This window comes from Periplaneta americana, chromosome 2 (genome assembly GCF_040183065.1).
Source record: "Periplaneta americana isolate PAMFEO1 chromosome 2, P.americana_PAMFEO1_priV1, whole genome shotgun sequence".
Lineage (NCBI taxonomy): Eukaryota > Metazoa > Arthropoda > Insecta > Blattodea > Blattidae > Periplaneta > Periplaneta americana.
The window spans coordinates 188,782,881-188,808,126 of NC_091118.1; the positions used below are offsets into that span (position 1 = coordinate 188,782,881).

Consider the following 25,246-nt stretch of genomic DNA (forward strand, 5'->3'; position numbering starts at 1 on the left):
ATAATAATAATAATAATAATAATAATAATAATAATAATCAGACTTAGGATCCGATACATCTGAAGAATGAAGTGAAGTTACTGTACAACAGAGTACAAATGGAGTGAGGTGGCGCGTTGTGTTTTGTTTACCTGTGCGTCAGTGTACAGTTCGGTTCGTGATGAGAGGTACAGTAGGCCTATTCTTCCGTCTGTCCCTACGAAACGAACTGAGGCCATCACAGTGCATTTTAAATTTATAGTGAACAGTTTTTTCGAACTAATAGTCGCAAATATGTACATGGTTCTTCATTGTCGTCAAGAGACATGAAAACTTGTGAGGCATGTATTCTACTTCATTTTCCACCGTCACTAGATTGTACTATTAACAGTAGAATATAACGAAGCACATTGACTTCGTTGTTTATATTCACAGTATGTCTGTCTACTATGTTCAAGGAACTCTACAGTCAAGTTGTGCGTACATTGGTTGCTAAAGTGTCCTGGATCCTAAGCCTGATAATAATAGTAGTACCAACTCAGGTAAAAGTATAAATAATATATTTAGCATATGTACTACATTAACACAGTCTCACTAACTTCGAAGACATAACAAAATATGTAAAATAGTCAATGAAAATTGACATTTAAACGTTTGAAAATTGTCCGCAAATTGTTGGATTATTAGGTTTTGTAATATTATATTTAAATTATTACCATGTGAAGTTGACATTAACTGCATTTCATATGTGACACACGTGTGATAGGCAGATGTCCAGCTCGTTATCCCATTCTCACCAAACCTTCTCAAGCATACCTCGTGATGGCGGTTTTAATACGCTTCCTCAATTCCGCAATGTCGTTGGAAATTTAGAGATGTAAGTATTGTCCTTGATAAAAAAAATCCCACAGGAAGAAATCACACACTTGAGATCGGGTGAACGGAGTGGCCATGTGCAGAAGGTGTTGTCTGTTGTCTACTGGTTCTCAATACTGATTTCTGAGGACTCCGCATGAAACTTCCACGCACTCTGTCGACCGTCTCTCCTATAACATTTCGCCTCCACATGTGCCCTTTTTCTTGATGACATATGCATCCTATGTCGCTAAACTGTTTGTACCACTTTCGGATTGATGACGCGAGAGGACCAGAACGTCCAAATTGTTGTTGGAACACGCGGGAAACAGCGACAGCACTGTTACATCGCACAAACAAATGAAACTCGGATTAATCTTTAAAATGGCGGTAATATCATGTCTGCCTATTCAGTATTAGTGGAAATATAGTTGTATACAATAGTCAAATAATTCTACATCTTGATTACACAACTTTTAACACTATATCACTTCGGAATATGTATGATAAGAACTTTCTTGTGTTAAATATTATTAACGTACCTTGTTAACATGTTTCGACCTATTTTTGGCCATCTTCGGAACTCACATTGTACAGACCGATTCCGAGTTCCGAAGATGACCGAAATTAGGTCGAAACATGTTAACAAGGTACGTTAATAATATTTAATAGAAGAAAGTTCTTATCATGCATATTCGAATAATTCGTTGACACATAATCTTTTACCAGTCAGAGCATTTTTCCTTAAAGAAAATTGTTCCTTCTTTCGTCCATGGTCTGGAATTTAGGTTAAGTTTAGATTTAAGACCTCTTCTGACGCCACATAACCATACGTGACCATCCCATCATATCACCGGGATAACATAGCTCCGCCTTTCAGGAGTCTAAACCTAAAAAATAAGCGATTACCAGGAGGGTGGTTCACAGGAAATTTGTTCCAAATGGACATATATTCGATAGGTCTACGGATTTTTATTATCAACATCTAGAACGAGTTCATGACGTTTTGAGAGAGAGAGAGAGAGAGAGGCACTCGGCATTACTTGATGGAATTGGAATTCTCTTACAACAGTACAGTACGATTATTTAGTCCTGACAGTCGCCGGAGATGTGCGCGTGGGACAGGCGAGTCCATTTAGTTACGCCAAGAGGTATTTGGGTTATTCACTCGCTTGCCTTTACCGACCGCTCGCCCTTATCTCTACCCCGGAACTCTCCCCACTCCTCCTATTACTTCCCCTCTTTCGCGTCGCTGAGCTGTCGGGACTAAATAATAATCGGTCTGCACAATGTGAGGCCCCATGCCGCTCAAATAATCATGGAAAAATTTTAGGAAATGGGAGGAATCATTACACTTCATTGGCCGAAAATGGAATGACGTCATATAAACGAAATAATCCACCAGAAATTAATGACATTACTTACGGTTCACCCTGTATATGCGATGGTGGGTCCAAGTTCGACAGACGACCTGGGTGACATTCGTGAATCCGATGCTGACAGGTGGAGCATCCTGCCTCAGCACTAACAGAGCCAGGTTCCATCCCGAAACGAGTACCTGATAAGCCCTAGGGCCTGCAGTATCAAGAACCTGTACTACCTGAAGACTTCACGTCAGTCTCTTTTTAACTATTGCGTTATACAGGGTGTTTCGTAATTCCTATTACAAACTTCTAGGGGTTTTAGAGGGGACTAAGTAGATACAGTTTTGATTAGGAATACATGTCCGGAAATGTATTGTTTCGATGCAAAATAAGTTTGAAGATTGAATCGATTTCACATCTCTCACTTCAATAGAGACAATGAAGATCTTCCTCCGACTCTATAGGAGTCTCATAAACAAGGCTCTTCATGTGGCCCCAAAGGAAAAAGTCGAGAGGAGTTAAATCCGGCGACCGTGGTGGCCAAGGAGTTGGACCACCTCGACCTATCCCCCATCTTTCCCAGAATGTTTGGTGGATATGTTAGTGGACGGCAAGTGAAAAGTGCACGGGTGCGCCATCATGTTGGAACCACATTTTCTGACGTAGTGCGAGTGGCAAATCTTCACATAACTCTACTAGTACTTCTTGCAGGAAGGTCAAGTACCTGGGACTCGTTAGGCGATACGTGGAATCACTCTTGTAGTGCACACTGGCAAGAGCTCGTTGTCTCTCAAACTTATTTTGCACCGAAACGATACATTTCCGGGCATGGGTTCCTAATCAAAATTTTATCTACTTAGTCCCCTCCAACCCCTAGATGTTTGTAATAGGAATTATGAAACACCCTGTATTATGTTACTTACAGACTCTCCCTCGTAGATAGGAGAGTGAGCTCCATAGGAGAATGAGAGAAATGGAATAAACTTGGAGACAATGATGATCTCTATTCGGCAATATCGTAATTATTACAACGTTTGTTTTCCGCTGGTTTACCTGCTCTGTTTCTTCTTGAAGGGGTTCTAGTTCTTCCTGCACTCCGTTCGGAATCGTGTAGATGTTATTGCTACTGTCTGTCACAGTCACAGTCACTTTCACAGATTCTACCTCCGTTTCGTCACTAATACAGTTCATTTCGATGGGGGCACCATTAGGCATCGAAAACAGTGTTCTCGTTGTGTGCTGGATTTCTAACGCTGTTGGGGTGTCCATCTGGGGGAGTGTGGGAGAGCATGGTGCGTCTTCCTTCAGGTTGTCTACGGTCATGGTTGTTCACTGTTCTCTCTGAAAAATTAGAACCACTTGGTTATTATATAATAAATGCAATTATTAATTATGTACTAATGCATTGAAATAACTAGAAAATAATTGAAAATTATTATCATACTCTATATAGGCCTACTAACATAATAATAATAATAATAATAATAATAATAATAATAATAATAAAGGTATCCCCGTAACATGCCATGAAGGCACTTGGGGGGCATGGAGGTAGAGCCCCATGATTTCCATGACCTCGGCACTAGAATGAGGTGGTGTGGTCTGCACCACGCTCCGACCGCCTTTTACCCCCGGGAAAGACCCGGTACTCAATTTTATAGGAGGCTGAGTGAACCTCGGGGCCGTTCTGAAAGTTTCGCAACGAGAAAAAATCCACCTGGGATCGAACCCCGGACCTTCCAGTCCGTAGCCAGCTGCTCTACCAACTGAGCTACCCGGCCGCCAATAATAATAATAATAATAATAATTTTATTATGATAATTGTTAATAGACTACTGTTAACTGATAGTATGTAATATTATCAGTACACCCCATGCACGATATTAGACAAAAATTCAGAAAAAAAAAACATGTACTGATACTAGAAAAGAAGGAGTGGGGACAACTCGCCACAGAAAATTGGCCACAGAGGCAACTCGCCACATAATTGAAATTCGTATCAAAGACAATAATTAGCCACACATTAAAATTCAAGGCAATACTCAAATTCGCAACAATTTGTAATATATTTCTATGGTAACAGAAGACAAATCCAGAAGCTGTAAACTAATTAGGAATTATGGCGGAAGAAATTCGCTTCACAAAATCAGAAAGAGGCTCTGACAAATTAATCTATCTTGGCTACATGTACACGAGACTTAGAGAAAATAAGAATGGACTTGTTTGGCCCTGTGACATGCGTGTGAACACAAGAATCATTCTGCAGACTGGGGAAGGATTAAGGCAAAGGATTGTGTAGAGAACATGAAGGCAAGGGCGGGGACTTCCCGAGAACCAACGTCTGTCATTATTCAAAATGAGTTACAGCGTATTGCAAGGTAAGCCAATGTAAATCTACCGAAGAAACCATCTATTAAAAAACTGCGCCGTACCAGGAAGCTGCACCTACCACCTGAACCAAGGAATATTGAAAGTTATCATATTTGCCAATAATTCACATTTAAATAAATTGTTACGGTCCCGTTTTTGGATAATGGACGGTGTGGAAAATTGTCTATTTGTGGCAAATTGTCTATTTGTGGTAAATTGTCTATTTGTGGCAAATTGTCTATCAGTGGCAAATTGTATATCTGTGGCAAATTATCTATTTGTGGCAAATTGTCTATTTGTGGCGAATTGTCTATTTGTGACAAATTGTTCTATCTGTGGCAAATTGTCTATCTGTGGCGAATTGTCCCTATTGCCAATTTTCTGTGGCCAATTGTCCGGAACCAGAAAGAAGTAGGTATACCTATCGTCGTTGTTTCTGCAATAACTCCTATGTGACATATTTATCATTTTTCAGATTTTTGCTCTATTAAATATCTTAAATAGTGATACAGCAAATCTCCTCTATGTAATTATATTTCTTTGTTTCGAAAATGTAAGAATTCACAGTCTCCTATGTACGGCTGCCATAAGATGAATAAATGTGTTTTCTCTTTCTACTGAAAAATTTTATATTTTGCACATAGGAGTTATTGCAGGAACAACGATATGTTATCAGATAGAAAAGTTGGACGTAAATAGAGAATATAAAAGCATTAAAAAGCTACTTAAAACTTTAAAGCAATATAAATATTATAATATAAGAAGTAGAAAAAAGACAATACTACTAGTCTACAAAAATCTCAATAGCCTGTAATTTATTTAATGAATATTAATACACATAGTATTTCCATGTAGTTGTGCCAATAAATTATGTACGTAACTAGTACGAAAGCATCTTTCGCACACTCGTTTAGAAATTCCGGACTCGCCTAACGCCTCGTCCGTAAATGTATCACTCGTACACAAAAGTATCACTTTCTGTCCTATTTACGTAAATAACTATTGCAGGATCACTAATATTTTGTCTTTGTATTTGCTATTAAGAGGTACAAAATGTAACGCAAAGAAACCTCTAGAAGTGAGGCTGACGAACTCTCACACGCGGTAGTAGCATGAACAGCTTATAACATTGAATCCGAAGGGAAATAAACTTAAGTATTTTTAATTTGCTGTTCTCTGTATACGGCTGTGAAAGGTTTTATAGCCTACCCTTAACAGTATAATAGTTGTGCCATCCCGCTACTACTGAGGGACCCTACCGAAACGTCACGCATTCAATGAACGAGACAGGGCGTCTGAAAAGCCCAAGCCATAGCGTCTCTTTGCTATCAGTCTAATATTGTGCTAGAATATGACATTAAAGTCTATTAAATACAGTTTCAGTAAAATTTAAGACACCCACGTTCTCATGTGTATTTAGGTAACTTAATCCTTATTCACGATATTTCATTATATTGTTAGTAGTACTATATTTAACGACGTGTTATTGAGCAATGAAATTCACAGTGAGTGAGAAATGACCAACAAATTTTACCGGAGCCCTCTATCAAGGGCAAATTCTTTTTATGTGCCTTAAATGTATGGTACGAGACCCACAAATTTACACATCTCGTGATAGAGCTAGGTGTGTCAGTGGTCGTTAGAAATGAAATAAATCGGGTGATCGTATACGCCAAACTACAAACATTGGCCACTTGGATGAGGATTCATATGCACTAAAAGTATTGAAAATACTATGCTAAAAAGTTAAGGAAATATGCATTAATTTTTTTGGGTTATTTTACGACGCTGTATCAACATCTACGTTATTTAGCGTCTGAATGATATGAAGGTGATAATGCCGGTGAAATGAGCCCGGGGTCCAGCACCGAAAGTTACCCAGCATTTGCTCGTATTGGGTTGAGGGAAAACCCCGGAAAAACCTCAACCAGGTAACTTGCCCCGACCGGGATTCGAACCCGGGTCACCTGGTTTCGCAGCCAGACGCGCTGACCGTTACTCCACAGGTGTGGACAATATGCATTAAAGGCAGAAAATATATAAAGACTAAAGTAAGTACTTTATTCTACACCAATATCCTTGCTCCGTTTATTGGAGAATGTACATTGCGTTCAATCTCTTTTGCAACAAATTTCAATATTTTAGATGTTTCTTGTCGGTTATAAATAAGCATGTTCTTACAAAAGGAAATGTTTTTTTCACAATGGAATATGGGTTCATGTAATTTTTTTCTGAAGGTGAACTAATCAAGTTTTCTTACTAGTGAATTTCTTCAGAAATCAACTAAATAGCCGATTTTCTAGCTTCCTCCAAGGTATGTTACCTACTACTAGTGCTCCACGTAACTCCTAATTTCATTTTCTTTCGGCTTCGTACTCATCAAAGGCTGAATACTGTTTTTGATGCATTTTTAAATATGTTATGCAGTGTGCAAATGCTGATATATTTGGGCTATGTTCGTGCAGTTCATCTATTGTTTAAAACATATAAAGTTACGACTATTGATAGAAGACATTCCGCTGAAAATTAGAAGAACCATGTAGTATCAAAATGATGGTTGCCCAGCTCATATTACAAAGTTTAATAGAACCACTCTTAATTGTTTCAATGCCAATTGATTGGTCGCGGAGGTTTTGTAAGCTGGCCAGCCCGATCTCCTGATCTCATGCATATTATGGATTTTCTGGTTTTCTTTATATGGGGAAAACTGAAGGACGTAGTCTACTGACGAACATTTGTGAACCTGCTGCATTTTCTAAACTTATGTTATTAGTAGGGCAGAAAAAAGTATCGGTTATAGGCTAGATTGAATTGTACTTAGAGCTCTGTGTTTACAAAATGCTGTGTGAGCTCATTTTTTTTGCAATTTTTTCAATGCATATATACTTTTTTTCTGTTTTATGTGTATCATATTCTTAAACCCGTAGGTCTACTATGTAGAATACAGGCTGCAGAAAACACTGTAAAAATTCAATGTAAATTGATTCAGTAGTTTCAGAGAAAAATGCAATTAAGTTTGAAAAATGTCAACTTGTGGAAAACTGCATTAAAAAAAAGAAGGATGTATGAATTACATGCACTACCAAATTTAAAGAGGCCATTTAAAGGGCCCATCTGTAGAAATACCCCCAAAATATTTATATTGTTTCAAAGAGCAAGTTTTAATGATAGTAATAATAATAATGGTTTATTTAACCTGGCAGAGTTAAGGCCATACAGCCTTCTCTAACACTCAATCAGGAGCAAAATTGCGATGCAAAAAACACTATAAATTTACAAAGTAAACTACACTACTGTACGCACTTCTTTTAAAAACACAAAATAAAAAAAAATTATTTTTGACCCCTAATCACTACCTGGTTCCCTCAATTATGAAGATTAGAAACTGAAAAAAAAAAAAAACAAAATAAAATAAAAATTGTTAAAAGTTCTTCTACCTTTGCCAAATATTGTCGTTATTTTTTTAACTTAGCATAAAACCCCTGTAAAATTATCACATTATAACAAAGCAGTGTAAAATGAAAACTAGAGATGATTTTTTATTTTCTCTCTGATATTCACGATCAGCACAACAAAATTAATAAAAATTCGCTATTTTTATTCAATTTACATTTTCATTGTTGAACAGTGCAATCGTCCAAATACAAGGAGGTTACACAATAAGTCTAACGCTGCGGTGTTTGCCTTCGGGCTCTTCTCCAGAAGGAAAAAAGGTATCAGTTTTAAGTGCCTCACCGTCAATAAAACGCGTGTTAGGTACAACTTACTGTTAATGAACTCATCCACTTATGTGCACATTGTTAATACTGGTATTCACAGCAGAGAAACAATAAATTATAAAAACAGTTGTCCATACTAACCGTAAGAGAGTGAAAACATACTTGAAATGTTGCATTAAGCAACAATGCCGAGCACCTGGAAAGAATAGTTGAATTAACATCGTCCGTGAATCGCAACTGTCACGTGACATGCAAGATAAGCCCGTACTCAACATGCTCTCCCAGCTAACTTCTAACTACTCTAGGGCGGGATCAATTTTTTAATGATCTTTCATTCGAGCTTCAATTTCGCAGCCTTGCAGTGCTTCCACTTGCAGTTCTGAGCAACGAATACCCGTTCTGCGACAACAAAACTTGATCTGTCCGTCTGCGAAATGAACTTCTTAGAGGCTACGTGCCGACACCGGGTTTCCCCTTCTCCCATCCTCACTATCATCATCCTCATTCATTCTCCCTACACTGAAACTTACACGAACACTTACACATGCACTCACCCTAGTACACAACATAACTCTTCACAGATACATATCATATACATCGTGGGCCGCCGAAGTGGTGTACAAATTGAAAATGGGTCACAGTTCTGCCATCTATCCGCAATATGCGGAACCCGAATCACGCAAGTGAAGTGGGAGGTATTAGACACACACATGTTTCGGGTTGTTTACTTTATAGTTTAGTAATTTCTTAAGTTAGCGGTTAACTGATCTCCTCTGAACGCGATTGTATTGTATCGTATTTAGTAACATTCCACGGTGTTCATACATTGCTTTACAGCAAGAATATGGAACAAGTCAAAAAACTTAATCTATACTAATAATAAATCTGTAGCCGAAATTTTTCTGGTAATTTTCGATTTTCTAAAAAATAATTGGTCCTAACATATATAATTAACCACCCTGAAACCGAAAATTGTTTGTTACCATTTTCACGCGATAATGGCTGAACCGATTTCGATGAAAATTGGAATATAAATTAAGTTCGTTATAACTTAGGTTTTAGGCTATATGGCATTCAAAATACATTATTTAAAAGGGGGGTTATGAGGGGGTCTGAATTAAATAAATCGAAATATTTTGCTTATTATTGATTTTGGTGAAAAATGTTACATAACAAAAATTTCTTTAAAAATCATTTCCGATAAGTGGTAGGCTGTTCTTTGAAAAATTTTGATAGGACTGATATTTAATGAGATAAATGAGTTTCAAAATTAAAATAACTGCCATCTAAGGCGGTGTAATGAAATAATAATAATAATAATAATAATAATAATAATAATAATAATAATAATAATAATAATAATAATAATAATGATTTATTTAACCTGGCAGAGTTAAGGCCATACGGCCTTCTCTAACACTCAACCAGGAGTAAAGACTGCGTTACAAAAACACTACAAATTTACAAATTACACTACAATTTTACACACAAAATTGAATAAGATAATAATAATAATAAAAAATAAACAACAAATAAGAAGAAATCGGACATAATATATAACATACAGAAAGAAAGAAAAAAGCATAATAATATGTGAACAGCAGGTCAAAATAAATGAGGCATACAAAAAAAAGACAATTATTCATAATAATAATAATAATAATAATAATAATAATAATAATAATAATAATAATAAAATAAGAATAGTAATAATTATGATGATGATGATGATGATAATAATAATAATAATAATAATAATAATAATAATAATAATAATAATAATAATAGTAATATTAGTAATAAAACAAATGAATTCGTCTATAAGGGGCCTTGGTCAACAACAATCGAAAGCTATGAATCATAGCCTACAGAGAATGTTTCTGTGTTTGTATGAAGTAATATCGGAAGCTAAATTAACCGATTTGTGTAATTAATTATTATTTCACCATTGGAAAGTGTAGTTTCTCTGTATGGACATAATGCTGTAATGTTATTACAGTAACTTCGGAGTGAATTGAGGACAGGTAAGATTAAAATAGCTTCTTATGCACAAACAACTTGATAGGCTATTCTGTGTATTCGTTTCCTGTATATTTTCTTAAAATAATGTTTATCTCAGAGAATTAACGAACCGCAAGAGTGTATTGATTTAGTATGCAGTAATAATATGCTAGCTTAGCATTCCATTATTTTATAATCCAAATTTTAACTATGCTCAATTGAATTGTGTTAAAATACATAAAATACATATGCATTAAATGCAATGCAAAAAAATTTGGTAATGAGCCAAGCAGATTTTGTTGCGCTGTTGTAAAATAAAATTTGTTCCTCCTCAGTTTCAAGAGCCCTCATAACAAATTGAAAACTTACTTATCGGGGTACATCCGTTATCAACACATTTTTATATAATATAATATAATATAATATAATATAATATAATATAATATAATATAATATAATATAATATAATATAATATAATATAATATAATATAATATAATATAATATAATATAATATAATATAACAATATGTAATGTAATATTATATAATATAATTTAATTTATTTGAAGGGTTCAGAACTATAGTGGCCCAAGCGCCATTTACTGAATACGTAGAAAACAAGGGTTAAAATTAAGTTATTATCATAATTCAATGGAAACATATAGCAAGTAAAATAAAGTATACACATTAAATCTAAATGATATGTCAGTCTTCATTAAAGTATGGATGCATGTAATAAAATTTAAGAAACATGTTAAAGGAATTGTCAATGCACCAAATGAGTGGTCTCTGGACCAAAATGATCGCATTTTAATTATGTAAATACAATTTAGATTTAGTAACATATTAAACGATTTACCCTTCTATCAAACACGAATCTTCCCTGGATCAAATGTCCTATTTTAATTATGTAATTACTTTATATTTATTTCTAATGGGTGCAGCGGGTACGGCTAGTACTATTACAAAGTCTTAATTTATAGTCACAGTCTAGATGAAATATACTACTAGGTTCAAAAAGTTCCCGGAATTTTACTACCATTTTTCGTATTAATATATAACAAGGGATATTATACATTTGTTTTGTTGGTAACATTCATGATGTCATTTCCTTAAAGTTTGTTGATAATGGCAATTATTGGTTTTGAGTTGTAGGCAATTGTTTATCATAGTGTTTCGTTTGTTCGTCGCATTTTGTAATTATGTCCACAGAGCAAAGTACAAACATCAAGTTCTGTGTTTTGCTGGGGACATGATCAGTATGGCTGATGAAGATGGTGATTTCTTAAACAAAATGAAACTGGTGCTACTTGTACGACCCAGTCCCTAAACGACAGTCATCTGAGTGGAAATCGAAAACATCTCCTCGGAAGCAAAAATTTCCTAGGGACACTTCCAAAGGCAAAGTTATTTTAAATGTTATGTTTTATTTAACGACGCTCGCAACTGCAGAGGTTATATCAGCATCGCCGGATGTGCCGGAATTTTGTCCCGCAGGAGTTCTTTTTCATGCCAGTAAATCTACTGACATGAGCCTGTCGCATTTAAGCACACTTAAAGCAAAGTTATGTTGGAAGTTTTCTTCGACTCTCAGGGTCTCATGCACCATGAGTTCATTCCAGAAGGTCGTACTGTAACGAAAGAATTGTACGTAGAAACCCTCCGTCGCCTCTGGGACGCAGTGAGAAGGAAACGTCCAGAAAAGTGGGTAGAAAACAACTGGTTTCTTATGCATGACAATGCACCTGCTCATCGCGCAATTATTGTAAAGAATTTTCTTGCCAGGCACAACATAACTGCTTTGGATCACCCACCATACTCTCCTGATCTCTCACCACCTGATTACTTTCTGTTTCCCCGTCTGAAAAGTCATCTGAAATGACGGAGATTCAATGCTGAAGAGGTTATCGCAAACGCGACGAGAGCACTAAGACGGGTTTCACAAAATGGCTTCCAGGCCTGCTTCCAGGAACTCTACACGCGTTGGCAAAAGTGTGTTGTTGCGGAAGACAACTATTTTGAAGGGAATGCTGTAGAATAGTGTTTAAGGTACGTTGTTTCTATGATGCTAGCAAATTCCGGGAACTTTTTGAACCTAGTATGTATATACAGATGAGATTTACAATATAGTCTACTAGTACAACACAAAGTTTTAGTATCAATTTCATGAAGCGTTATTGAATGTCATGAATTAATCTACAGAATAGAAGGCGTGAGAAATTAGGTACTTGTTTAATTTGGCCCTAAATAATCTTGTGTTTTGAGTTTCATTTTTTATATCGGTAGGGAGGCTATTAAAAATTTTTACTGCCATATAACGCACTCCTTTTTGATTGCATGATAGTCTTGCCGATAGAATATGAAAGCCATTTCTTTGACGTGTATTTATGCTATGAACTGTTGAATTAGTTACAAAGTTTTCACGATTACATACGAGGAAGATTATTAATGAGAAGATATACTGACAGGCCATAGGCATTATTTGTAGTTTTTTTAAAAAAGAGTCCTACACGATTCCCTAGATTTGGCACCTACTATTATTCTAATTACTTTTTTTTTGTAATAGGAATATACTGTTACTATCTGTGGAATTTCCCCAGAATATTATTCCAAAACTTATTATCGAGTGGAAGTATGACTCCATTTGGACTGGTACTTCTTTTATTTCTGTTACCATTTCTTCGACATGCAATTTTTCTCTATATAATTAATAATTTCCTCACTTCTAATTCTCTCTCGTAAAGTCATTCCAGTTAACGAGCGTAGAAATCTCATGTGTGAACAGTTAATTCTGTGTTTATCATGTTGCTGGAGAATCCAACATTCACATTCATACAGAAGAACTAGTTTAAAATTAATGTTGTGGTATCTAATTTGAATTCATTTCCTGGTATATTTTGCAAAATATCTGTTCAACATAAGCATGCAGATCCATGGGGCAGAGAGATGGCAGTCATACCACTTACCCAGCTGTAACCCGGTAACCTATAATAGAGAAATTTTCTATACTCTAAACACTACAAATTTAAAAAACAGGACCGATATTGTTATTATGTTGAACCATGGCAATAGAAAACCTTGCAGTTAGCATTTATCCTTTTTATTTGTCTATCTGTTTTGGAGATCTAATAATGTGCGATGTTTGAGGAAAGTTTCCGATATGAGCTAATGTTATTTCAATATTTTCAGTCATTTGTACTTTATTTGCTTTTATTTATATTTTGTAATTGACTTATTTTTTATTCACACGTTGTAACTGTAAAAAAATTAATTATAGTTCTAACAACAGCTAACTTTGTGCTTTGCAAATATGTGTTACAAATTTTTAGCCATATTGTATTAATATTTCTCTTAGTTGTAATTGAATTTATAAAAGATTGAAAACCACTTTTTTGAGAGTCGGGTACCCTTCTATCAGTACAGCGATAGTAACCTCCTTTGATTTCATGCCACGTCACACCTCTTTAAACAGGAAATGACACTATCAGCAAGAAGTGTGTACCTTCTACTTACACTGCTTGGTATGACTCCGTTTAAGAGACTCTGAGTTGTTGATTTTAATATTGACTTAATTTCTGTGCAACTGCTTTAACTGAAGAAATACATAATTTATGTTACATGTTACTTACACTAAATTAAATTATACTAGGCCTATACATAATTACATGCTATGTATAAAGACAACTGAAATATTTCACATATCTTTAATTCATTATAAATTCTTAATCATGTTTGTTCCATTTTTACAATGACTGTGATCTATTTAAGGAATTTATTCGAAGTGTGCCCTTTGATAATTAAAAAAATCTGAATGACATCTTCTCTTTTCTGCATAGATGCAATTTAACCCCGAATATAATGCTGCCTGTTGGTATACTGTGCTTCCTATACTTTTTTTCTCGTCTTCCCATTAGTAGCCTCTAAATCACAGAAAGTGATGCTACAGACTTATTTGAAATCTCATTCTACACGTAGGTAGAGACATCTCTGCGTGAAACAAGGAACACTGTGAAGTGAGAAATAGTTATCCGATAAATCTTGTCTATAGCCCTGTCTATCAGGAATAGGATTCTTTTAAAAGCTAAGACTTTATAAAGACTATTTCGTTTATATGACGTCATTCCATTTTCGACCAATGAAGTGTAATGCAATTTTGAATTCCAACCAATCACAGTCACACTTTGCGATAATTTTTGCAGCTAGATTTATCGCTAACAATTTATCGCATCGTCGTTCTTTTGTTTAGTCGTTGTCGCCAACTGTTTTCCCGTAAATTGATGATCATGAATACATTAAGATGCAACTACACGGTTGAACTTTTCTTTCAACTTTAAAGCAATGAATGCAAGATTGATATTTAATATTAATTAATATATTTACGCAGTGAAGACGACGTTCAAAACGGCGCACCATGTAGACACAACATCTTCATGCATCTTAATTGAACGTACCTTTTAAACTTGATTCTTTCAATATTCTTCCCAGATTGCACGCATACGCGATTGGAATATTGAACTGTGTAGATGCAGCTTTAGTTCCGTTACATACTACAGCGAGAATGCGTTTGTCGAGCTATAAAAAATGCTTTCGTGTAGCACTGATTGTAACGGTCGAAATAAGGCACAGATGACATTAGTCGTGCTCCCACAGGTAACTTAACCTATAAGTAGCCTATAAAATTTGCATTTTTTTTGTGAATGAAATGAAACAATTAATAGAAAGTCAGATGTTCAAATTTATGTAACATCATCACATATCAAACCCAAAGACCTTGCATAGTAATAATAAGGTCTTTGATCAAACTGCCTTCCATATGGCGTAATAAAATTCGTGTTTTAATTAGGCCTATCTATACAGAAATGGCTTTACTGTGTAGCAACATGTCTCGCTGTGAATACATAATCATTGGTATATAGCTGTCCCCACTATTACTGTTAAATTAAATTATGATTTCAGCAGATAATGGAAATGTATTTATGTTATAATAATAAGAGAAAAGTGCAGTACATGTAATTAACATTGTTAAACCTGTATTTCTCTTTTCGCAATTGGCATTACTGAATAATAACATCGAATTTCCTTATTGCAGTAATCGATATTCATCTACGAGTATTTCAATTTCACAATGTCTAAATAGGTTAAGTATTCGTAAATATACAATTATTAACATTTTGTGATCGAATTTTAGTGATATATTATTTACATTTTTATTTTATTCACGAAATAGTCCTAATAAATGTCACTCGAGGTCTGAGATTTCCCAGATAATCTCAGACCTTTCGTGACATTACTACAGATAAATTCTATTATTATGACATAAATATAGATATATAAGGAAATAAATAAATAAATAAATAAATAAATAAAATAAATAAATAAATAAATAAATAAATAAATAAATAAGTAAGTAAATAAGTAAATAAATAAATAAATATGTAAATAAATAAATAAATAAATAACACGATCGACAAATACTAATTTGTTATCACCGATTCCGATTAAAGAAATCACCGACATTGAATATAATAATCTGTAATCTTGGCACTTCTATTCTCTGCTTATAATATTTTAACGTATAGTAGTTAAGGAGCTCTAAATGAACGTACCGCAACATTGGATTACGTGTTTCGTAGCTTCGCTGGTGCGTGTGTCCCAGGTTAGGAACCACTCATTAGGAAGAATGAGGCATTCTGCATACCGTAAACACAGCGTGTAAGATAGTGGGGCGCTTAAATAGTTGGTAGCCTGAAGCTCGTATCGGGCTGCAGTATATCCTCTCTTACAATTGAGAGGAGTTAAAGAACCATTTGTTAAAATAAATTCGCCTTTCTCCTCGTCGATAAGGTAAGCAGACGCACAGCTGACCTACGTCATAGATAAGTGGCCGACAATTTCTGTCAAGGGTGTCGGAGGCTTTCTTCATGCGACTCGTAGCACATTGTGTAACTTGGTTGTGAGCGCTGTGCAAGGGAAGCAACTGCAATGGTATGATATTTTCACTGATCACTTCACTTCGAGTATTGCTGTTTATTGAAACAGTCGTTGCAATTATATATATATATATATATATATATATATATATATATATATATATATGCAGGGAGATGCATTGTCACCTCTACTTTTTAACTTTGCTCTAGAATATGCCATTACGAAAGTTCAGGCTAACACAGAGGGTTTGGAATTGAACGGGTTACATCAGCTTCTTGTCTATGCGGATGACGTGAATATGTTAGGAGAAAACCCACAAACGATTAGGGAAAACACGGAAATTCTACTTGAAGCAAGTAAAGGGATAGGGTTGGAAGTATATCCCGAAAAGACTAAGTAGCCCTATATGATTATGTCTCGTGACCAGAATATTCTACGAAATGTAAATATAAAAATTGGAGATTTATCCTTCAAAGAGGTGGAAAAATTCAAATAAATTGGAGCAACAGTAACAAATATAAATGACACTCAGGAGGAAATTAAACGCAGAATAAATATGGGAAATGCCTGTTATTATTCGGTTGAGAAGCTTTTGTCATCTAGTCTGCTGTCAAAAAATCTGAAAGTTATAATTTATAAAACAGTTATATTACCGGTTGTTCTATATGGTTGTGAAGCTCGGACTCTCACTTTGAGAGAGGAACAGAGATTAAGGGTGTTTGAGAATAAGGTTCTTAGGAAAATATTTGGGGCTAAGAGGGATGAAGTTACAGGAGAATGGAGAAAGTTACACAACACAGAGCTGCACGCATTGTATTCTTCACCTGACATAATTAGGAACATTAAATCCAGACGCTTGAGATGGGCAGGGCATGTAGCACGTATGGGCGAATCCAGAAATGCATATAGAGTGTTAGTTGGGAGGCCGGAGGGAAAAAGACCTTTAGGGAGGCCGAGACGTAGATGGGAGGATAATATTAAAATGGATTTGATGGAGGTGGAGTATGATGATAGAGACTGGATTAATCTTGCACAGGACCGCTGGCGGGCTTATGTGAGGGCGGCAATGAACCTTCGGGTTCCTTAAAAGCCATTTGTAATTAAGTAAGTATAAATAAAGAATTATTACTATTATTATTATTATTATTATTATTATTATTATTATTATTATTATTATTATTATTATTATATTGGCACAGATACGTAGACGACATACTCATACTATACAAAGAAAACAAAAGACAGATTCAAAACCTACATCAACACATAAATAAAATACACTCAAAGCTACACTACACACTAGAAATTGAAAGCACAAATCCATAAATTTTCTAGACATCTCAATAACAAAAGTTGACAACAAACACACATTCAAAATCTACAAAAAAATCCACAACAACACACGTACACAACACAACACAACACAACACAACACAACACAACACAACACAACACAACACAACACAACACAACACAACACAACACAACACAACACAACACAACACAACACAACACAACACAACACAACACAACACAACACAACACAACACAACACGAACAAGCTGCACTCCGAGAATGGTATACAGACTACTCAACATAACAATGAGCCAACAAGGCTACAAAGAAGAGCTAAACACAATGAAATACATAGCACAAGAAAACGACCCTAACATAATAGACAACATAATAAGAAAGGCAAAACAGAATTACAGAAATAACTTTTCTATATTTTTTGAGAAATGATTACATTTACTATCAATTGATATTATTTTGTGCGGTTAAAAACTCATGTATTTGCAGAGAGGAGAAATTAAATACACAGCAAAATTGATGGTTGAAACTCGTTTAAAACATTAATTTACACTTACATAAGCAGATATGGCAACAATGGAAAAGATTTTCAATTCATTCGAAAGAATGAGCAAAGGTAGAATAGAAATCACGTGTACTTTGGCTTCTCGAATTCATTTACAATAAGAGTTCAATGACTCTAAAGAGGAATTTGAAGATTTCAATTGCCTTTTGGAGTCCCTGAATGTGGTAGAATGGGTGGCTTCGGTTTTTCAAGTGTTTTCTAGAAATCATCTCTATTCTCTCCTTATATATCTGGAAAGTCCGGTTGAGTGATAGAAATATAAATATTAACTGAGAAGGGAAAATCTAGCAAAAAGAAAAAAGAAACAAAATTACGAAATAAGAAAATATTCCAAAACATTATGAAATATGAAACTTGTTTTAGTGTTAATTTTATTCTACAAAACATGAATCCTGAAAATCCTTTTTTCCTGTGCCGCTAGCGGGATTGGTTTAGAATATGAAATTTCATATTTTTTCTGTCTCTAGTAATAAATAATCTGATCTAATCTAATCTTAGTTAAAGACTCATAGGCGTTGTAGTAAACATAATTATTATGCTACTTGTACGTAATTTCTACCGCATTGACTCATGGATAATAAATATCATCAAAGTTAGTCCTATTGCCGTATATATTATCTAATTACATAATGAATGGTCAGTTTATACAGTAGCAAGGATTTTGGAGGTACTGTTAATTATAACCCTTCATTTAATCAGCATACACTCAATACAACAAATTAGAATTAAAAAATTAAAGGTTTTTTATCTCGAAATTCTAAAAATTTGAAGAACATTAATACTTTAATATCACTTTTCAGTTGTCTAGTTTGTGTAAAATTAGAATACTCTAGTTTACTTTGGTTTCCTTATTGAGATTCGAATAGATCGAAAGAGTTCAAAAAGCTTTTCTGAGATTTCTTTATTTCATAACATTGTAATAATTCATCTTTACAGTTCAAAGTTTAGTATAATAATTTACTTTCTGAATTTAAATTTCCATCACACGCCAGACTTAGGTTAATTAATTGTTCTTTTATAAAACAGTCATTGGAGTACCTACTTGATAACAGTGAATTACTTGACCAAATGCAGCTCAATACGAAAAAATCAAGTTTGAGAAATATAGAATTGCTGTATTTTACAACTCTACGTACGTTTTATCGTAAAAATTCACCCCTTTTGAGGATGTGATATACATATAATGAGTTATGTAAAATTTGGATTTTGAATTTTGGCTATTCTTATACAAAATTTTAAAATATGTTAATAAATACACAAATACTAAAGATTTCAAGAATATCAGTACTTTGATATCACTAGTTGTCTAGTTCCTGTGAAATTAGAGTACTCTAGTTTACTTTGGTTTCCGTATTGTGATTCGAATAGACAGATAGAAAGAGTTCTAAAAGCTTTTCTGAGATTTCTTTATTTCATAAAATTGTAATAATTCATCTTTACAGTTCAGAGTTTAGTATAATAATTTACTTTCTGAATTTAAATTTCCATCACACACTAGACGTAGGTTAATAGGTGAATAGTTAATTTCGAGGGAGTTATTCCTGAAAGCTTAATTTGCAGGTGAATAGTTGTTCTTTTATAAAACAGTCATTGGAGTACCTACTTGATAACAGTGAATTACTTGACTAAATGCAGCTCAATACAAAAACATCAAATTTAAGAAATAGAGAATTACTGTATTTTACAACTCTACGTACATTACCTCGTAAAAATTCACCCCTTTTGAGGATGTGTTCCACATATAATGAGTTATGTAGAATTTGGATTTTGAATTTTGGCTATTCTTATACAAAATTTAAAAATAACTTAATAAATACATAAATGCTAAAGATTTCAGGAACATCAATACTTTAATATCACTCTTCCGTTGCCTGATTCGTGTAAAATTAGAGTACACTAGTACACTTTGGTTTCGTTATTGTGAATCGAATAGACAGATCGAAAAAGTTAAAAAAGCTTTTATGAGATTTCTTTATTTCATAAAATTGTAAGAATTCATCTTTACAGTTCAGAGTTTAGTATAATAATTTACTTTCTGAATTTAAATTTCTATCACACACTAGACGTAGGTTAATAGGTGAATAGTTATTCTTTCATAAAACTGTCATTGGAGTACCTACTTGATAACAGTGAATTACTTGACTAAATGTAGCTCAATACGAAAACATCAAATTTAAGAAATAGAGAATTACTGTTTTTTACAACTCTACGTGCATTATCTCCTAAAAATTCATCCCTTTTGAGGATGTGTTCTACATACAATGAGTTATGTAAAATTTGGATTTTGAATTTTGTCTATTCTTATATAAAATTTAAAAATATGTTAATAAATACACACATAATAAAGATTTCAAGAATATTAATACTTTAATATTAATAATTGTCTAGTTCCTGTGAAATTAGAGTACTCTAGTTTACTTTGGTTTCCTTATTGTGAATCGAATAGACAGATCGAAAAAATTCAAAAAGCTTTTGTGAGATTTCTTTATTTCATAAAATTGTAATAATTCATCTTTACAGTTCAAAGTTTAGTATAATTATTTACTTTCGGAATTTAAATTTCCATCACACACCACACGTAGGTTAATAGGTGAATAGCTGTTCCTTTATAAAACATTCATTGGAGTACCTACTTGATAACAGTGAATTACTTGACTAAATGTAGCTCAATACGAAAACGTCAAATTTAAGAAATAGAGAATTACTGTATTTTACAACTCCACGTACATTATCTCGTAAAAAAATTCACCGCTTTTGAGAATGTGTTCTACATATAATGAGTTATGTAAAATTTGGATTTTGAATTTTTGGCTATTCTTAAACAAAATTTAAAAATATCTTCATAAATAAACAAATACTAAAGATTTCAAGAAATCAATACTTTAATATCACACTTCAGTTGCCTAATTCGTGTAAAATTAGAGTACACTATTATAGTTTGGTTTCCGTATTGTGATACGAATAGACAGATCGAAAAAGTTCAAAAAGCTTTTCTGAGATTTCTTTATTTCATAAAATTGTAATAATTCATCTTTACAGTTCAAAGTTTATTATAATAATTTACTTCCTGAATTTAAATTTCCATCACACACCAGACGTAGGTTAATAGGTGAATAGTTGTTCTTTTATAAAACAGTCATTGGAGTACCTACTTGATAACAGTGAATTACTTGACTAAATGCAGCTCAATAAGAAAACATCAAGTTTTAGAAATATAGAATTGCTATATTTTACAACTCTACGTGCATTATCTCGTACAAATTCACCCCTTTTAAGGATGTGTTCTACATATAATGAGTTATGTAAAATTTGGATTTTGAATTTTGGCTATTCTTATACAAAATTTAAATATAACTTAATAAATACACAAATACTAGAGATTTCAAGAATATCAAGACTTTAATATCACTCTTCATTTGTCTAGTTCCTGCGAAATTAGAGTACTGTAGTTTGCTTTGGTTTCCTTATTTTGAATCGAATAGAAAGATCGAAAAAAGTCAAAAAGCTTTTCAGAAATCTTTATTTCATAAAATTTTAATAATTCATCTTTAAAGTTCAGAGTTTAGTATAATAATTTACTTTCGGAATTTAAATTTCTATCAGACGCCAGACGTAGGTTAATAGATGAATAATTATTCTTTTATAAAACTGTCATTGGAGTACCTACTTGATAACAGTGAATTACTTGACTAAATGCAGCTCAATACGAAAACATCAAATTTGAGAAATAGAGAATTGCTGTATTTTACAACTCTACGTGCATTATCTCGTAAAAATTCATCCTCTTTTGAGAATGTGTTATACATATAATGAGTTACGTAGAATTTTGAGTTTGAATTTTGGCTATTCTTATACAAAATTTAAAAATGTCTTAATAAATACATCTGGGATAACTTATCAAAGGCAAATATTAGATAGAACTGTACCACATGTGTATGTATGGTATGCATATTCTACAGAACTTAACTGAAGACCTACCTTGAATAAGGGTGTAACAGTAAATTAATGAAATATGTAACTTCTGTGGAAAAAATAATTTTGAAGCATTCATTTATAACAATAAATGACTGCATCCAATAGCTGAATAAACTTGCATCCTTGATTAATCAAATGGTTCTGGTAGTAAATATAGGACTAACGAAATATGCCCTTGAAATTATTTTCCTTTCTTCTGAAACGTGCAATTATAGATTTGTTGGTTACATCCTTATTCGAGTAAAGTCTTCAATTTGTTTTGTAGAAATATCTTTCTTTCTCTTTCTTTATCTTTTTTATCTTTCTATTTATTTCTTACTAGCCGTACCCGTGCGCTCCGCTGCACCCGTTAGAAATAAATATAAAGTAATTACATAATTAAAATAGGACATTTGATCCAGGGAACATTCGTGTTTGATAGAAGGATAAATCGTTTAATATGTTACTTAATTTAAATTGCATCCAAATAATTAAAATGCGATCATTTTGGTCCAGAGACCACTAATTGGTGCAATGACAATTCCTTTAACATGTTTCTAATTTTTATTACATGCAACCATAGTTTAATGAACATTGACATCATTTAGATTTAATGTGTATACTTTATTTTACTTGTTATAGGTTTCCATTGAATTATGGTAATAACTTAATTTTAACCCTTCAGTAAATGGCGTTTGGCCCACTATGGTTCTAAACCCTTCAAATAACTTAAATTACGTTATATAATATTACATTACATATATTATATTATATTATATTATATTATATTATATTATATTATATTATATTATATTATATTATATTATATTATATTATATTATATTACATCAGAAGTTACTGTAATAACATCATAGCATTATGTCCATCTAGAGAAACTACACTTTCCAATGGTGAAATAATAATTAATTATACAAATCGGTTAATTTAGCTTCCGATATTACTTCATACAAACACAGAAAAATTCACTGTAGGCTTCTTTCATAGCTTTCGATTGTTGCTGTCCAAGGCCCCTTATAGACGAAGTCATTTGTTTTTTATTTCATTATACGGCCTTAGATGGCAGTTATTTTAATTTTGAAACTCATTTATCTCATTAAATATCAGTCCTATCAAAATTTTTCACGGAATAAAACTTATCGCAAATTATTTTTAAAGAAACTTTTGTTATGTAACATTTTTCACCGAAGTCAATAATAAGCGAGATATTTCGATTTATTTAATTCAGGCCCCCTTATAACCCCCATTTTAAATAATGTATTTTGAATGCCATATAGCCTAAAATCTAAGTTACAACGAACATAATTTATATTCCAATTTTCATCGAAATCCGTTCATCCATTATCGCGTGAAAAGGTAACAAACATACAGACAGACAGACATACAGACGTGGACAAATTATTAGCAAAACTTAAGATTTTTATTATATATTTTTACAAAATATGATTCTTCAATTTGGACTACAGTTGACATTTTTGTGTATTTCCAAATTATTAGCAAAATTGAAGATTTGTATTGTATATTTTTCAAAATTTAACTCCTCAATTTGGACTACATTTGATATTTTTGCATATTTACAAATTATTAGCAAAACTGAAGGTTTATGTTGTATATTTTTACAAAATTCGATTCTTCAATTTGTACTACAATTGACATTTTGGATATTTCGAAATTATTAGCAAAACTGAAGATTTTTGTTTTATATTTTTACAAAATTTGACTCTTCAATGCAGTTGACAATTTTGCTAATTTACAAATTATTAGCAAAATTGAAGACTTATTATATATTTTTACAAAACTTGACTCTTCAATTTAAACTACAGTTGACATTTTTGCATATTTCTGTCTACTGTAATGATGGAAATATCCAAAATTGTCAAATGTAGTCTCAATTGAAAAGTCAAATTTTGTAAACAGAATTATCATAAAAATCGTCCATTTTGTTAATAATTTGTCCACATCTGTACAAACAAAAATTTCAAAAAAGCGATTTTCGGTTTCAGGGTGGTTAATTATATAGGTTAGGACCAAATATTTTTAGAAAATCGAAAATTACCAGAAAAATTTCGGCTACAGATTTATTATTAGTATAGATTTCAGGTTATTTTTTTGTTATTTTCTTTTCTTTTTCTTTAGTGCTTTTTAATTTCCTTAATATATTATTTTGTTGTAGCCTATTCATTTTCGTTTATTGTATTTTGTTTGTTCTATTGTATTATGAATTCATTTTATGTAGCTAGTATAAGTAAATGGAGCCTTTTTCTATAGTAGCACATTTTTTAAAATAAAATAAAACTAAAAAATAAAAATGAAATAAAGACGGAACTTCGAAAACATTTTTGGTACGACGAAACAGGATACACGAAGACGTGTATTTCATTAGATACTGCCATTTCATATAATGTGGAAGTAAAAGAAATAAACTATAGTTTTGAAGTAAAATTTCACTACAGAATTATGCATTTACTTACGTGGTGGAATACGTTATTTCCTCCGGTTATATCACGACACACGAAGCTGGATGAAGTAATCCTTGTAGCAGGGAACTAGAAACACTTGGCAAAAAAGTAACTCACATCATATTGGAGAAGGTTTGCACACTAGACAAGACTCTGCAAGAGAGTCGATGGATGCTGAGTGAAGAAAAGATGTTTAAATAAATAAGTGGGCATCTAGCCTTGTGTGATAAGGGGTATTCTCATTGTGTATATATATACACCGACCGAGAGAGTGAGTGGAATTCAAAATTAGGTTGACTCGTCAAAACCTTCGCCCCCCAACCCTTCCCCCTCTCAGATCGTCATCGCAGTGGTACACACTGCTCACTTGCTTGGGACATCGAGGCTCTTGATTTGTGAAACAGCGACACAAGTCCGCACTGATTTTATCTCGTAGCTTATGATGTAGACCGAAGATTTATATCCACTAAAAGCTGCGAAAATATGCATGCAATTATATATTAAAACCTTAGAAATATAAGGTTATATATGCACTAAAATTTAAAAAAAGCTGATTATGGGACGCTTTAATGCACTTTTAATATGAGATTCAGATAATTTCTAATTCTACTTTTACTTTTAAAAATGTTGTTGGCAAGTATCAAACAATTTTGCTTGTATTAATACAGCTGTTTTTTTTTTACCGTATTGTCACTTCTACTTTTTACTTTGCTCTAGAAT

At 33.2% G+C, this 25,246-nt stretch overlaps 1 protein-coding gene across 1 annotated transcript in view; it reads right to left on the minus strand.

Moving 5' to 3' along the window:
- LOC138694953 (solute carrier organic anion transporter family member 74D-like) overlaps window positions 1-24,813 on the minus strand; it is a 65,676-nt gene extending 40,863 nt beyond the window's left edge. The window contains exons 1-2 of the mRNA XM_069819174.1: window positions 24,539-24,813; window positions 3,252-3,539 (exon numbers count right to left, since the gene is read on the minus strand). Of these exons, the coding sequence (XP_069675275.1) occupies window positions 3,252-3,521 (270 nt within the window). The 5' untranslated portion in view covers window positions 3,522-3,539; window positions 24,539-24,813. The remainder of the gene's footprint in view (window positions 1-3,251; window positions 3,540-24,538) is intronic.
- Between the last annotated feature and the right edge of the window lie 433 nt (window positions 24,814-25,246).